Source organism: Brachyistius frenatus, unplaced genomic scaffold (genome assembly GCF_029030835.1).
Source record: "Brachyistius frenatus isolate BFR_SWC_R1_liver_20210118 unplaced genomic scaffold, ASM2903083v1 Contig_52, whole genome shotgun sequence".
Lineage (NCBI taxonomy): Eukaryota > Metazoa > Chordata > Actinopteri > Embiotocidae > Brachyistius > Brachyistius frenatus.
Window position 1 is genome coordinate 565896 of NW_027210651.1, and position 13398 is coordinate 579293.

The 13398-nt window shown below is 46.6% G+C and overlaps 2 protein-coding genes across 2 annotated transcripts; both read left to right on the forward strand.

The window, feature by feature from the left end:
* Nucleotides 1-328: 328 nt before the first annotated feature.
* On the forward strand, nt 329-6775 carry LOC138624546 (fibronectin type III domain-containing protein 7-like). The gene is made up of 13 exons (XM_069704850.1): nt 329-425; nt 703-963; nt 1065-1322; nt 1545-1808; nt 1910-2170; nt 2725-2985; nt 3486-3752; nt 4074-4331; nt 4454-4714; nt 4902-5189; nt 5459-5686; nt 6300-6365; nt 6456-6775. Exons 1-13 carry the CDS (start codon nt 338-340, stop codon nt 6716-6718), a joined length of 3024 nt encoding a protein of 1007 aa, XP_069560951.1. The 5' UTR covers nt 329-337; the 3' UTR covers nt 6719-6775.
* Nucleotides 6776-8579: 1804 nt separating this feature from the next.
* Nucleotides 8580-12644, forward strand: henmt1 (HEN methyltransferase 1). The gene is made up of 9 exons (XM_069704848.1): nt 8580-8663; nt 8930-9042; nt 9501-9635; nt 9768-9950; nt 10212-10386; nt 10516-10762; nt 10894-11029; nt 11637-11794; nt 12529-12644. The coding sequence occupies exons 1-9, from the start codon at nt 8580-8582 to the stop codon at nt 12642-12644; spliced, it is 1347 nt and encodes a 448-aa protein (XP_069560949.1).
* Nucleotides 12645-13398: the final 754 nt, after the last annotated feature.

A 13398-nucleotide genomic window follows, 5' to 3' on the forward strand; every position in this document is an offset into this window, starting at 1 on the left:
GGTAGAGGTCAATCAGGAATCCTTTTCAGCCCTGTGCTTTGGAAAGTCAGGTAAATCAGTCTGAAATGTTTGTACCTGGTCAAATACACAACAAGGTTCTCACTTTATTCAGAAGCCTCCTCTGTGATCCCATTCATACTCTCACTTCCTCTTCCTTCCACCAGTGCCTTGTCCTCCCGAGGATGTCATGTCAGCACTGGAGTGCTCCACTAACACGGCGTTGGTGGGATGGCAGACCAGCCAGGGCGCCGACTCCTACATCGTCCAAGCCCTCGGCGTGGAAGAACACGCAACTGGCTGCGAGACCACCGGGTCGTCCTGCTTCCTCTCAGACCTCATGTGTGGCTTCACGTACAACATCAGCGTGATCGCCGTTAACAGCGTATGCAATGTGTCGCAGAGTGTCATGAAACAGCTGCAAGCGGGTAAGGATGAGCAACATGTAGGAGATAGATGAAGCTCATTTAAAAAGTAGGCTTTGTTCGTGGCAGTTTGGGAAGTATATGTTGTGTTTTTCATGAATCAATAACTACTAACAATTTCCAAAAAGTGTTGGGAAAAGTCATGTTTTTTTCTCTGGTAGCGCTGCTACTGCGAACAATTATCAGCGGTTTCCTCGTACTGGATGATTTCTGGATCCGCATTGTCCTTAAAACTTTCTACAATCCTGACCCCCCCCCCCCCCCCCCTTTGTTCTTGCAGTGCCCTGTGTGCCCCAGCAGGTGGAGGCCAGAGTGGTTTGCGAGTCGGATGCAGTGGCGGTCTCCTGGGAGCCGAGCAAAGGGGCGTTATTCTACCAGACAGTCGCCCAGGGCAACAACGGCTACATTTCAACCTGCAAGAGCATCGAGACGACCTGCCTGCTGGTCGACATGCTGTGCGGCCTCAACTACTCCATCACCGTTAGCGCTTCAGATGACAATTGTGTCAGCGCGCAAAGCTCCGCTGTGGAGATCGACACAGGTAGAATCAAAATGTCATTTGTCGTAACAATCGGGGGACCTTTCATAAACATTTACTGTATATCCGAGCTCTATTAATACCTTCCTTTATTCTGTCCGTAGTGCCGTGTGCACCACAGAAAGTAAGAGCAGAGATGGTGTGCAGCAACGACACCGCTGTGGTGTCCTGGGAAGAAGGGGAGGGCGTGTCCTCCTTCAAGGTGTGGGCTTTTGGACCCGATGGTCACAAGACTGAGTGTACCAGCACGGAAACCAGTTGCGAGCTACCCAGCATGCATTGTGGCCAGCTCTACAACCTGACAGTCACAGCTCAGGATGGACGCTGCGATAACAGCAACGCCTACCTCAACCTACAGTCAGGTAAACATTAACAATCGTTTTGTTTTGTTTTTTGTCTTTTTATAAGGACAGTTTGTTTTAGCTCGCAGCTGTTTAGAGCTCTTAGAGTTTTTGTATCGATCCTATTTTGCAGAATCACGCGTTGCTGACATGTGAATCGTCTTACCTCTGATATACGTAAAATATTACGCACCCAAACAAGCACTTTGCTTTTTGTCTTTCCTCTCTCTTTCCGTCTCCCAGCTCCGTGTAAGCCGACCAGCGTCAAGGCTTCTCTCCGGTGCCGCTCCAACTCCGTGGCGGTGACGTGGGAGCGGGCCAGCGGAGCGCTGTCCTACCTGGCAGCGGGTGCGACGGCGGACGGGAGTCTCCGGGCCGAGTGCAACAACACCGCCACGCACTGCGACCTGAGCGAGCTGCGGTGCGGACGGACCTACGACGTGAGCGTGTTCGGCCAGGACGAGTCCTGCTCCGGCGCGGAGAGCGACACGGCTCGCGTGCGGACAGGTACTTTTCTACGATACACGCGCCGATAGTGCCGATAATAGCGTGGCGGGCGGAAGCTGCTGGTTTCGAAAACTCTACTGCTACTTTCGTTCATCCCGCAGCTCCCTGCGTGCCCCAGAACGTGACGGTTCACCAACGGTGCGCTGACAAGGCCATGGTTGTGTCCTGGTCGCCCAACCCCGACGCCCAGAGCTTCCACGTGACGGCAGTGAGCGACACCCGGGCGAGACTCTACTGTAACTCCACCGGCACCAGCTGCACTTTGCGCAATCTCCCATGCGGACAGAGCTACAACGTCACCGTGCGGTCCGAGAGAGACGGCTGCGAGAGCGAACCCGGCGCCGCGGTGGAGACTTCTTCAGGTAAACTGAATCTGAAAAAAATATTCACGTGTTTGTAGTTATAAAGGATTTAATGAAATCAGTTCTTAGTACGTTCACTCTGCTCAAGTTTATGTTAAAAATAGAACTCACAAGCTTACAGTGTTATAGAGAGAAAACCCAGCAATGACCTTATGAGAAAGCAAAAAAAAAAAAAAAAAAAGGTTAATCTAAAAACAAAATGAGGCTTTAGCTGTTGGAGTTAGTTAGCTTCATAAATTACAGTATTTTTAGTTTGAAATTACATTTTTTTTGTGTATTTCGAGGGGTGTCGATTCCTTCCCTGACCTGTAGTTGAGGCGCAGAAATACAAATTGGAACTTTACGCTGAAAAGGGTCGTGAAAACAAAGGGTCCATAATGCAGGAGGATATAATTACAAAGTGTAGTTCAGGCCGCGATATTTCCACTGGAATTCTTTTTTTGAATTTGATATCCATTTCTTTCAATAAATCAGCCTCCCTGATGTATTCGTAACTGAAATGTCGTTTTCCTTTCAAACCGCATGCTCGTTGTCTCCCCTCTCGCCTCCAACAGCTCCCTGCACGCCCATGAACCCCGAGGCTCGTCTGGACTGTGTGTCGAACTCCGCCTGGGTGATTTGGAGCGAGTCGCGGGGAGCGACCGGCTACTCCGTGGTGGCCCGAGAGGCCGGCGGTCACAGCTCCAACTGCACCAGCGGCTCTTCCCCCTGCAGCGTCCCGGACCTGAAGTGTGGGTCAAATTACACCTTCCACGTCACGGCCGCCAACACGGACTGCCGCAGCAATCACAGAAACGCGTTCAACCTGGAGACAGGTATTCAACGGGAATCCCTCCACTGTGTGATCGTGTGTTTGAAAAGGAAATGTTTCTTCTTTTCTGTCCCAATAATTTACGTGTGACACTTAAAATTCATCCTGTGGACCTCTGGACTGGTCCTGACCCTTAGGTTGTTAACATTTAGGTGAAGCCTTTTGGGGATTTAGCAGAAAAAATAAATCACATATTTTAAGGGAGGACATGTTTTCAGACGCAAATCTGTGCTTGCGTTAGCTGACTGGAGGACTTAAAGAGGAAAGAGCATGAAGGACATCGTAGCATACCATCTTCTTCATGAAGAACAAATGCTATAAAGCACCCGGGGAACCTTTTAACAGGGCAGCGTTTGTGAACAATTAGTCAGCAGGATGAAATGCTTCATTTGCACATTTATTTTCACTGGCAGCATTTTACAGCTATTTGACTTTTTTTTTTTTTTTCTGAAGCCATTTATAAAAAAAAAAACCCCAAAATGTTGTATTCGTCCTGTTCTTTAGGACCTTGTGGTCTAAAATCCATCAGCGCAGTGACGGAGTGTAACAACGACACCATCCTGGTTGAATGGGAGACGACGGTGGACACGCCCCTCTACCTGGTGACCGCCGAGGCCGACGACGACGACCGAACCCTCCTTTCCTGCAACAGCTCCTCCGACTCGTGCGTGCTCAAGGACATCCGCTGCGCCACGCACTACAGCATCATCGTGTCCTCCTCCGACGACAAGTGCAACAGCCTCAGGAGCCCCCCGAAGAAGATTAAAACAGGTCATTTTAAAACTCACCGAATCGCTCTGAAGTTTTGAGAGGGTAAACTACAGTCGATTATTCTTTTTTTTTGCTTTTTAAAAGTCTTTTTGTTATTTTCAAACGTACAGAAAATGGTAGAGAAATAAGAGAGATAATCAAGAAAATAGTAAAAATTCCAGAAGATAACAAACATACAAACGAGCCAAAATTACAACACAGGAAATAAAGTGCAAGAGAGAGATTAAGGATAAAGAATGGCTGAAAGAAATAGGGAGAGAAAGAACAAACTAAAATGTTACACCAACGCCCTGACCAACACGTTATTCTGCTTTTCTTCAGCACCCTGCGTCCCCGGCAACGTGACGGTGACCCAGTTGTGTGGGACGAACGACGTGGAGGTGGCGTGGGAGAACTCCCTCGTGGCCACGCGGTACCAGCTGACGGCGACGGGACGGGACGGACACGTGCATTTCTACAACGCGACGACGAACAACTGCTCTCTGCCTGACCTTCACTGTGGCGAGACGTACCGCTTGATCATCACCGCCGTCGGAGACAACTGCGTCGGCCCTCCCAGCACCTCGACCTTCAGAACAGGTACACGCGACGATGATCACTTCTGCTTCTGATGCTCTTTTCTTTCTTTTTTTTTGGGAGGGGGGAGGGGGTTAAGGGGAGGGATTCCCTGACAAACGTCCTCCCTCTGTGTTTCCCGTCAGTGCCCTGCACACTCAGCGGCCTCTCCGTGGTCACCGACTGCCAGACGAAATCCGCCGTCCTGTCTTGGATGGCCAGCGAGGGCGCGGTGGGGTACGTCGGCCGGGCTGAAGCTCCGGAGCGAGACCCCATGTACTGTGAAAGCACGAGTCTCTCTTGCACCATCGAACACCTGGAGTGCGGTGGCCTTTACAATTTCTCCGTCAAAGCGTTGGACGGTGTCTGCATGAGCTCGTCCAGCGCACCCGTGCAGGCGGGCGTAGGTAATTATGAGCAAAACAAAAATGAATTCGAGCAGCAGTCAATTGCTGGATAACATTACTCAGATCAGCACAAGATATATACTCGAACAGAATTTGCGGTTAGGTGGTTAAGGTGTTGTTCCTGGTCCTCAATACTTTGGGTTAAGTTGCCAACTCCCTGGTAAAACACTGTCGCCTTCCTCCTCAGCTCCGTGCGCTCCAGATGTTTTGAAAGTCCGGATGCTGCCGATAGACGAGAGGCACTGGACCATGATGTCATGGGACCGAGTCAACTGTTCGGACGTCGAGTACCAGGCGACTGTAATCGGTCGAATCGAAAACAACCCGCAGGCCTTGTTGAACTTCTTCTCTTACTGGCTGCCCCGGCCGTACTTTGAGATGCCGATGCCGTGTAGCACGTCGTACAACATCACTTTACGAGCCCGAAACTCAGGGGGGGTCAGCGAGCCATCCGGCGTCCACAGTAGAGTCACAGGTAACTTTAAACAGCAGGACTGACAAACTTTCTTTCTTTCGTCTCATTTTTGCGTTCCATTTATTGTGTTTAACACTTCGACCTTGATCTGTTCAGCCTGAGACGAGAGAGTCGAAATAATAGAAAATCTCTGTTCAAATATACTAAAACGTCCTTATATCTGCTCACGGCTACATAATCAGCTTAGTAACTTTATCACCCGCATGTCTCCAACATACCCTTCCCCAGATGGTTTGTTAACCGAGTTTCTCCTCCCGCGTCTTTCCCAGTGCCGTGCCCTCCACAGAATCTGCAATACTCCCGTGACGGCCGGTCCGCCGTGCTCTCGTGGGACGCGTCGTTGTTCGCCACGTCGTACACCGTCTACGGCGTGTCGGGCGAGAGCCGCGAGCGGCTCTGCAGCACCACCGGGCTCTCCTGCTCGATCCGCAACTTCGTTCCCAGCGCCACTGAAGTGACGGCGTCAAACGCCGAAGGGGAGAGCGGCGCTAACGAAGGTCAGACGCGGCTTCGGCCGCCACTGTTCACACGCAAAGGTACCCGTCGGCCGAGGCGCTGCGACCTCAATCCTTCGGGGCGTTCTCCAAATTCCTGTAAGCCCCGAGTTAACGAGTCGTGACGCGTTTGCTGACGTTCACAGAAAGGTCAGAGGTCGTGGAAATTCATTTTTCCTTGGATGTTAAGCTGATTTATTGTAACTTTAGTCATGTAGAGTTTGTCTCCATACATCTTTATGTTGACCTTCCCGACGGCCTCATCTTTTTCCTTTTTTTTTTTTTAATTTCCTGCTTCACGTTACCCAGCTGTTAGCTCGCTAAATTGTGAGCCTCTGTGGCTTCCAGACGCTGCCCATGTTGCCGTTGCCTAGCAACAGTGTTTTTGTTGTTGTTGTTGTTTTTTTTTTTTTGCGACTTAACCACAACCGTGCACACGACCGTAAAAATCGCAACAACGCCTCGGCCGTCGAGGAGCTGGGAAACAAAATGGTCGTGGACGCGGGGAGGAATTTTAAACAGCTGCACTCCAGCCACCACCTTTTTTCTCTGTTTTGCCATTTTTAAAATCTGGTTTCAAACGTCGTCTCACAAGTATCCCTCTCCTCTTCGCCAGGTCCCGTGGAAGCTCGCAGGAAGAGGGATCTGCAGGAGCCTTGGTTGCTCGTCCTTTCAGAAGACGGTAAGTGGAGCGTCATCGACGCGCCGCACAACCCGGGACGTCTTCGGTCCAAACCGCTCACGTCTCACGCGACTCGCTCTCGTCCGTCAGATCCCGAAATCCCGGAAGTGACGTTAACGGTGGTGGGACGCACCCTGTACGTGAAGTGGACGACGGCGAAGGACGCGAGCGAGTACAGGCTCGTCATCGAGGAGGAGCTGTCCGGCCGGCCGGCGGTTGAGAGGGACGTGGCGGGCGACTCGTACGTGGAGACGGACCTCAAACCCCGGACCACCTACTGCGTCACGGTGGTGGCCAAAAACGGCACGAACCAAAGCTCCAGGCCGAAGTGCTTAAACTCCGGGGCCTCTTAATGAAACACACACACACACACACACACACACACACACACACACACACACACACACACACACACGCATTCACTTACATAGACACTGGACTGAAGAGCATTAATATGGGTTATATGTTCTCCACTGTGTCCGTAACACAATTGGTTTGAAGAACTTTTAGGAGGATAATTAATCACAACTACGAAAGCATAAGAAAATTCTTCTGTCTGGGTTACAGCTTACGTCTCAAAGAAATTATGATCAAACATGATGAGAACTTTTTAGATTTGAACGCTTATGAATCCTTGCTAGCGATAGGTTGAATACGTTTTCATAATTGTGGCTGGTATCATAGCAGCATGTGGCATTAGAGATATCTGAGAAAGTATTGCTGAAATTATATTTTTCAAAAATGAGTATATTTTTAAGATAGGTTATTAAATTCGCTGGATAATTGTTCAACCAAAAATATTTGTTGTAGATGTAGCGTAAACACATAAACTGGTAATTTATGAAGCAAATGTTTTTCAAACTACGCAGTATATTTTCTTTGTGATGGTTCACTTTGTGAACACTTTTGACAGATCTTGTTTTTTAACAATCCCAGAAATGAAGAAACAACAAGAAAAATCTGTGAAACATTAAAACACATCTCTGTACAAACACCAGTGTTGAAAAATGTCCTTTTTTTTATATCGTACTTTTTACACTTCACAAATCACCACATTGAGTCTGACGTCTACTTTTTTCTACTATTGTTTTTTTGCACCGCTTTGCTGCAACTTTAGGTCTGAAAGCTGCAAAAAAAAAAAAACTTGAGTAATTTTAAGTATTTGCACGTCGCTTGTTATTGAATTTAAATTTAGTTGGACTGTTTTTTTTTTTTTTGGGGGGGGGGGGTTAGTATATTTTGAATTTGAAGCCACACCTTCTGCCTTCAGCGGGTCTCGAACTCGCATCCTCATGTAGACTTTTCCTGCACTGAAGCATCGTTGGTAATCTACTGGAAGTAGACGAAGTTAGAGGCGGAGGCGGATGGAGGTTTGTTCTGACGAGGATTCGCTTCACCTTCAGTCGCGGGTAGAAAAGAGTCAAACAGTTTGTTGTCTGCTGGAAAAGGTGGATCAAACCTGACTGCAGGTGCAGGTGAAGACGCCACTTCATCATGGTCGGGATTGAAAATTAAAATCTCACCTCGTTGATTGTGATAATTAATAATCGACCAGACAAAGAAATAAATAAATGGAAACCGGGTTGTTGTTTTTTCCACTGGAAAGATTCGGATGCTTTTTTTTGTGCCACTTTTAATAAATCATTGTTAAAGCGCTTTTACAGTTTTCCATTCACACACTAATGAGTTTGAGCTGGCATGCAAGGTGCCCACCTCCAGGAGTACATTCACGCACTGATGGCACGCCATCAGGAGCAATTAGGGGTTAAGTGTCTTGCCCAAGGACACTTAAAAACGTGGACGGGGGAGCCAGGGATCGAACCACCAACCCTCTGAGAGGGGGGGGGGCAACCCACTCTACCATCTGAGCCAGAGTCCGAAGACCTCCATGGACTTTGTTAGGATTTAAACTATTTGAATTGAACTCCAACTCCTCCACAGATAAGGAACGAGCGGATGATTGTTATCGGAGTAGTTTTAATTGTCCACACTCAAAATGCTTCTAAAAGTCAAAATGCTGCTGATAAAATTCTGGAAAAAAAAACCAATAATAATAATAATCACATATATCATATATTATATTATAATACTCGCATATCTTTAAAGGTTTATAATGCACGAGTTGTATGGTCAAGTATTCGTTTGATTGGTTTCACCCGGTGATATTATTTAACTGCACCTGAGCGCCCTCTGGCACACCAGCCTCGGCGAACCATGGAGCCCATGTTCACTCCGGCCCTCCACAAGCAGAGGCATCAATTTGTCATCGACTTTGTCAAACGGAAGAAACCCAAAAAAGTACATTTTAAAAGTCCGAAAGAGAAATATATTTGCTTTTGAACACGTTATCTTCAAAGCCGACGTCGGTTCGAGCAACGTTTGCCAACTACCTCGCAAACTTTGTAGTTTTTTTTTTGTTTCCAACGACCCAATCAACGTCATCGAGCTCGCTTGACTTTCTAAACTAATCATTTAAGTTTACGCGCGCGATAACTTTTAGATTACATTTATTTTTTTTTTTTTTTTTCCTGTTTAGCGAAGTCTTGTTTTGTCCTTTTCTGCAGGTGGCGGATTTGGGGTGCAGCAAGTGCAGACTTCTCAAAAAGCTCAAGTTTCAACGGGAAATTGAACTTCTGGTTGGGATGGACCTGAACGCAGCCAAACTCAAGAAAAAGATGTACGCGTGTTGGGGAAATGTTGTCTCCCCGTACTGAGGTCGTATCACCGTGTACGCGGCTCTTCTTTGACCAAAAAAAAAAACCCCGAAACATTCATCAATTCAAAACAAACTTTTAAATTGTCACCTAAAGGGTTCAAAGTATTGTTTAGTGAAGTGGACCGCCGCCCTGCATTTAACAACGTATCCAGACAAATATGGATAAATAAATAAATAAAGATGGGGTTTTTTTTTTGTTTGTGCGTGTGTAAATCATCAAGCCTCACTTTCTCCACATGCAGTCGGGAAAACGGTAAAAGACAGCGACCCTGAACAACTTGCGCCCATTCAATGATGTTTTTTTGTTGTTGTTTTTTTTAAAGCATCACTTCATCTTTGAGTCCTCAATCGCAGTTTATTTATTTATTGTATTTATTTTCATCGTAACCTGTAACGCTCCGCTTTCTATGTCATTTCAGGAAAGGATTATCTCCCGTATCAACTGACTATCTGCAGCCGACTTACGAGAAGCTGCGCATCGAGATGTACCAGGGCTCGGTGACGGAAAAAGACTCGCGCCTCAGAGGATTTGATCTGATGACCATCATCGAGCTGTGAGCGATGTCTCTTAAAGTTGTCTTCATAATTTAATTGATCTCTCTCTCTGTGTTAATTTTCACGTTTCCTTAATCTTTCTTGTCTCCGTGCCGTTATTCGTCTCCACGGTTTTCCTGTCCGGCGCGCAGCATTGAGCACCTGGTTCCGGATGACCTGGAGCGCTTCGGCGCCGTGGTGTTCGGTTACATGGCCCCGCAGGACGTCATCGTCAGCACCCCGAACTCGGAGTTCAACCACCTCCTGCCCGGACTGACGGGTTTCCGGCACACCGACCACAAGTTTGAGTGGACCAGAGCGGAGTTCAAAACCTGGTACGGCACCGCGTTTGAAGCGTTTCGCTTTGCAGTGGAGATCACACAGTTTAATGGTCATAATGGTCAGAACAAGTAATGATAATTTAATAAATCCATCCAAACATTTAAAAAAAAAAATAATAAAAAAAGTGATTTTAATTAAATATCTCCAGTTTTTAAGGTCGTAGTTTAAACGTGGTTGTTTTTCGGTGCACATGATCAGTTCAGAGACCGTGGGAAATTTGAAAACCCGATTCCAGTTTTGTGCTTCTGGTTCAGGGCTCAGACGGTGTGTTCGCAGTACGGTTACGAGGTGGAGTTAACCGGCCTCGGAGAAGCGCCGCAGGGCCGGCAGGAGAGTGTCGGCTTCTGCTCCCACGTCGGCGTCTTTCACCGGATCAGCAAGAGCAACGTGTTGCCTGGCGACTCGGGGGACGTGCTGTCCTACACGTTGGCGAGTATATTTCTCCGTAGTTCTGAAACGTTTCAGGGCCCCCGCCCGGTGGTCCAATACTCGGAGATGCATTTATCTATCTATCTATCTTGTCACGTATGATATGTTGATGTCTGGTTTCTCGTCCAGCTGTACAGTATCGACTACCCCAGCCTGCATGACAACAAAGTCCTGCAGCGCGTCCTCGTGAACGAAGTGGTTTACTGGATGGAAAAAATGAAGGACAAATGGCTGGAGGAGGAGAAGCATGGAAAAACGGATGATGCTTTGACACCGTGTCAGACTGAGGGAGGGGAGAAGGAGAAGGAGAAAGAGAAGGAGGAAGAGAAGGAGGACGACGACGAGGAGGACGAGGAGGACGAGGAGGAGTACACGGGTAGATAAATATATCATTTTGGAAAACAGTGATTTATTTTTTTTTTTTTATTTCTGCCCGCCTGTTATCGACACGCTTGATTTAAACTCGGGTAGAATACGTGTTTGTTTGAAACGTGTTGAACTTTACAGCCTCGGCGTGCGGAGCAGAGATGAAGACGCCGGTGGATCCGTGCGGGGAAGGCGTGTCCCACCAGGGAGACGAGGCGCCCGGCGAGGTGCGCTGGACGAGCGGCCAGCGACATCAGGAGACTTCCACTCTGCACGGGTGTGTTTTTAAATCTGTTCAAATCTGAATCGGCTTTGGTGGCCGGGTATGTTGAGGCGTACGAGGAATTTGACTCGGGTTGTAACTTGTTCTCTTAGTGTGCAAAAACAGACGGACATAAATAGACATTAATAGATAGATGGATAGATAGAGGAGATGACAAAAAGATGGTCTTACAGATCTGTAAACTTTATAACTTCGGCTCCACCCGTACTCATTAAAAGTCACCTGTTTAAAACAAACGATGTCAACAAATATCCAGATAATTCAAGCGAAAAACTGATCATCAATCTCTTGTATGAACATTTTAAATTTACTTTTCATTTTTTAAACCTAATTACAAATTGTTTCAAATGTTATTTCGCGCGTGTGTGTGTCTCTGTACCAACAGGTGTGTGTCTCTGTACCAACAGGTGTGTCTCTGTACCAACAGGTGTGTGTCTCTGTACCAACAGGTGTGTGTGTCTCTGTACCAACAGGTGTGTGTGTGTGTGTACGTACCAAGGTGTGTGTGTGTCTCTGTACCAACAGGTGTGTGTGTACGTACCAACAGGTGTGTGTGTCTCTGTACCAACAGGTGTGTGTGTGTGTGTGTACGTACCAACAGGTGTGTGTCTGTACCGCTGGCCTTGCTGTGGTCCCGCTGCCCCAGAGTCGCTGCGCTGAGTGGAAGTGTCGGTAACCTCAGACACTTGCTGACGGACAATCCAAAAGTGGAACTGAGCCAGAACTGCTCTTGCGTTCTGGTACATTCCCGACAACGAGGTACGGTTTGATCTTGTTTTTTTTTTAACAGAAATGTCGCCGGTTTCTCGTCCGCTCGGCACAACGGCAGCCTTTTTATCTGTTCATTATAGGTGTTGGAATTTCATCTTTTTAGTCCGTGGGAGTCTGTGAATTTGACATCCGACAACCCTTTTATCAAATTGGCTTTTATTGTACGAACCCTCAGGTTTTTAATTCGAATTATGCCAAAAGTCAGAACAAAAACCCACAATGAGGCATCCTTTAATTGCTTTAGTCCATGAGCAGACCTCCTGACGAGCTGAGGGCAGCAGAATCTGTTTATCTTTTAAAACAAACTCAAAAACATGGTCTTTAATCAAATATGATTTCTCTATTTATTTGTCTTTTTTATTGGTGTATTTGATTTGGTTTTACTGCTTGGTATTATCCCGGTGTACCCAGTGTGATCTTTACTGACTAAAAACCTGAGTAGTGACAGCACGGACACTATTAATCACCGTCATATTTATTAATCCTTCCAATCAAACGCATTATTAATTGTTGGCCAGCAGGTGTCGCTGCTGCTCTGTAACAACGAACCACTTTGGGCACATTGCTGTTGCAGTGGTTCACCGCTCCCCACAACTCTCATAGTTGTCCTCAACTTAACCGAACTTCCTGCTCTTCTCCTTATCATGTCATTTTTTTTTTTTTTTTTTAAATAACTGAACGGTTCTGGTTTTGTGACATAAGTCCGCTATTTGTGTTCTCAGACCAAGAAGAAGAAGAAGAAGAAGAAGAAAAGGCTGACAAGTCGAAGGACTATGCGGAGGGCAGCCAGGGCTCCCACCAGGTCGAGCAAGGGGACGAGTGGGAGACAAATGTGTGATCTGGAGAAGCTTTGATGTTGGGACAAGTGGGTGATTTATTTAAAGGATCAGTTTGTGTGATTTAAAGGGACCTTTTGTCAGAAATGGAGTGTTTTCTTTGTTACTGTAGAATGAGCCTTTTAATATCTACATCATATGTATAGTGGCCCACAAAGAGGGCCTCTTTAGAATTTGTTTGGTTGTTGTCTGCAATCTCACCACCAGGTGCCACCAAATCATTCCTTTAAACGAACCAAAAGGAAATCCCGATCGGGGATTTTGTTTCCTTCTGTTGTACCAGTAAATCACGAAATGTTTATGGAAACTTTGAATTTGTTAAAAATAATAATAAAAAAAACAAAAAAACACTTGACTTCTAAACCACGAGTGTCCTGATCATTGACTGGATTTGAAAGTGGATGCAGCTTCCAGGTCTGAAAAGAGTGAGGCCAATGCAGAAGTGTCCTAAAGTGTAATACCCCCGGAGGGCCACTAGGGGTCGGCTCCAAAAAAAGCCTCTGGCTCCATAGACTCTCATTCAATTTATGAAATACAAAAGGCAAAACATTTTTTTTTTTTTTTTATGGTCCCTTTGGTTAAAATCACTCCTTGTTGTTCATTTTTTGGCGGTCCATCTGAAAATATAATCCCATCATTAATTCGATATTAGGCCTTAAACGATAAACAAATTGTAATTTACAGAGCAAAACAAAAAATGGATCCATACTGAGCATTTTGGACTGTTTTATTCAACAGTGCAAGGTAGACATTTGA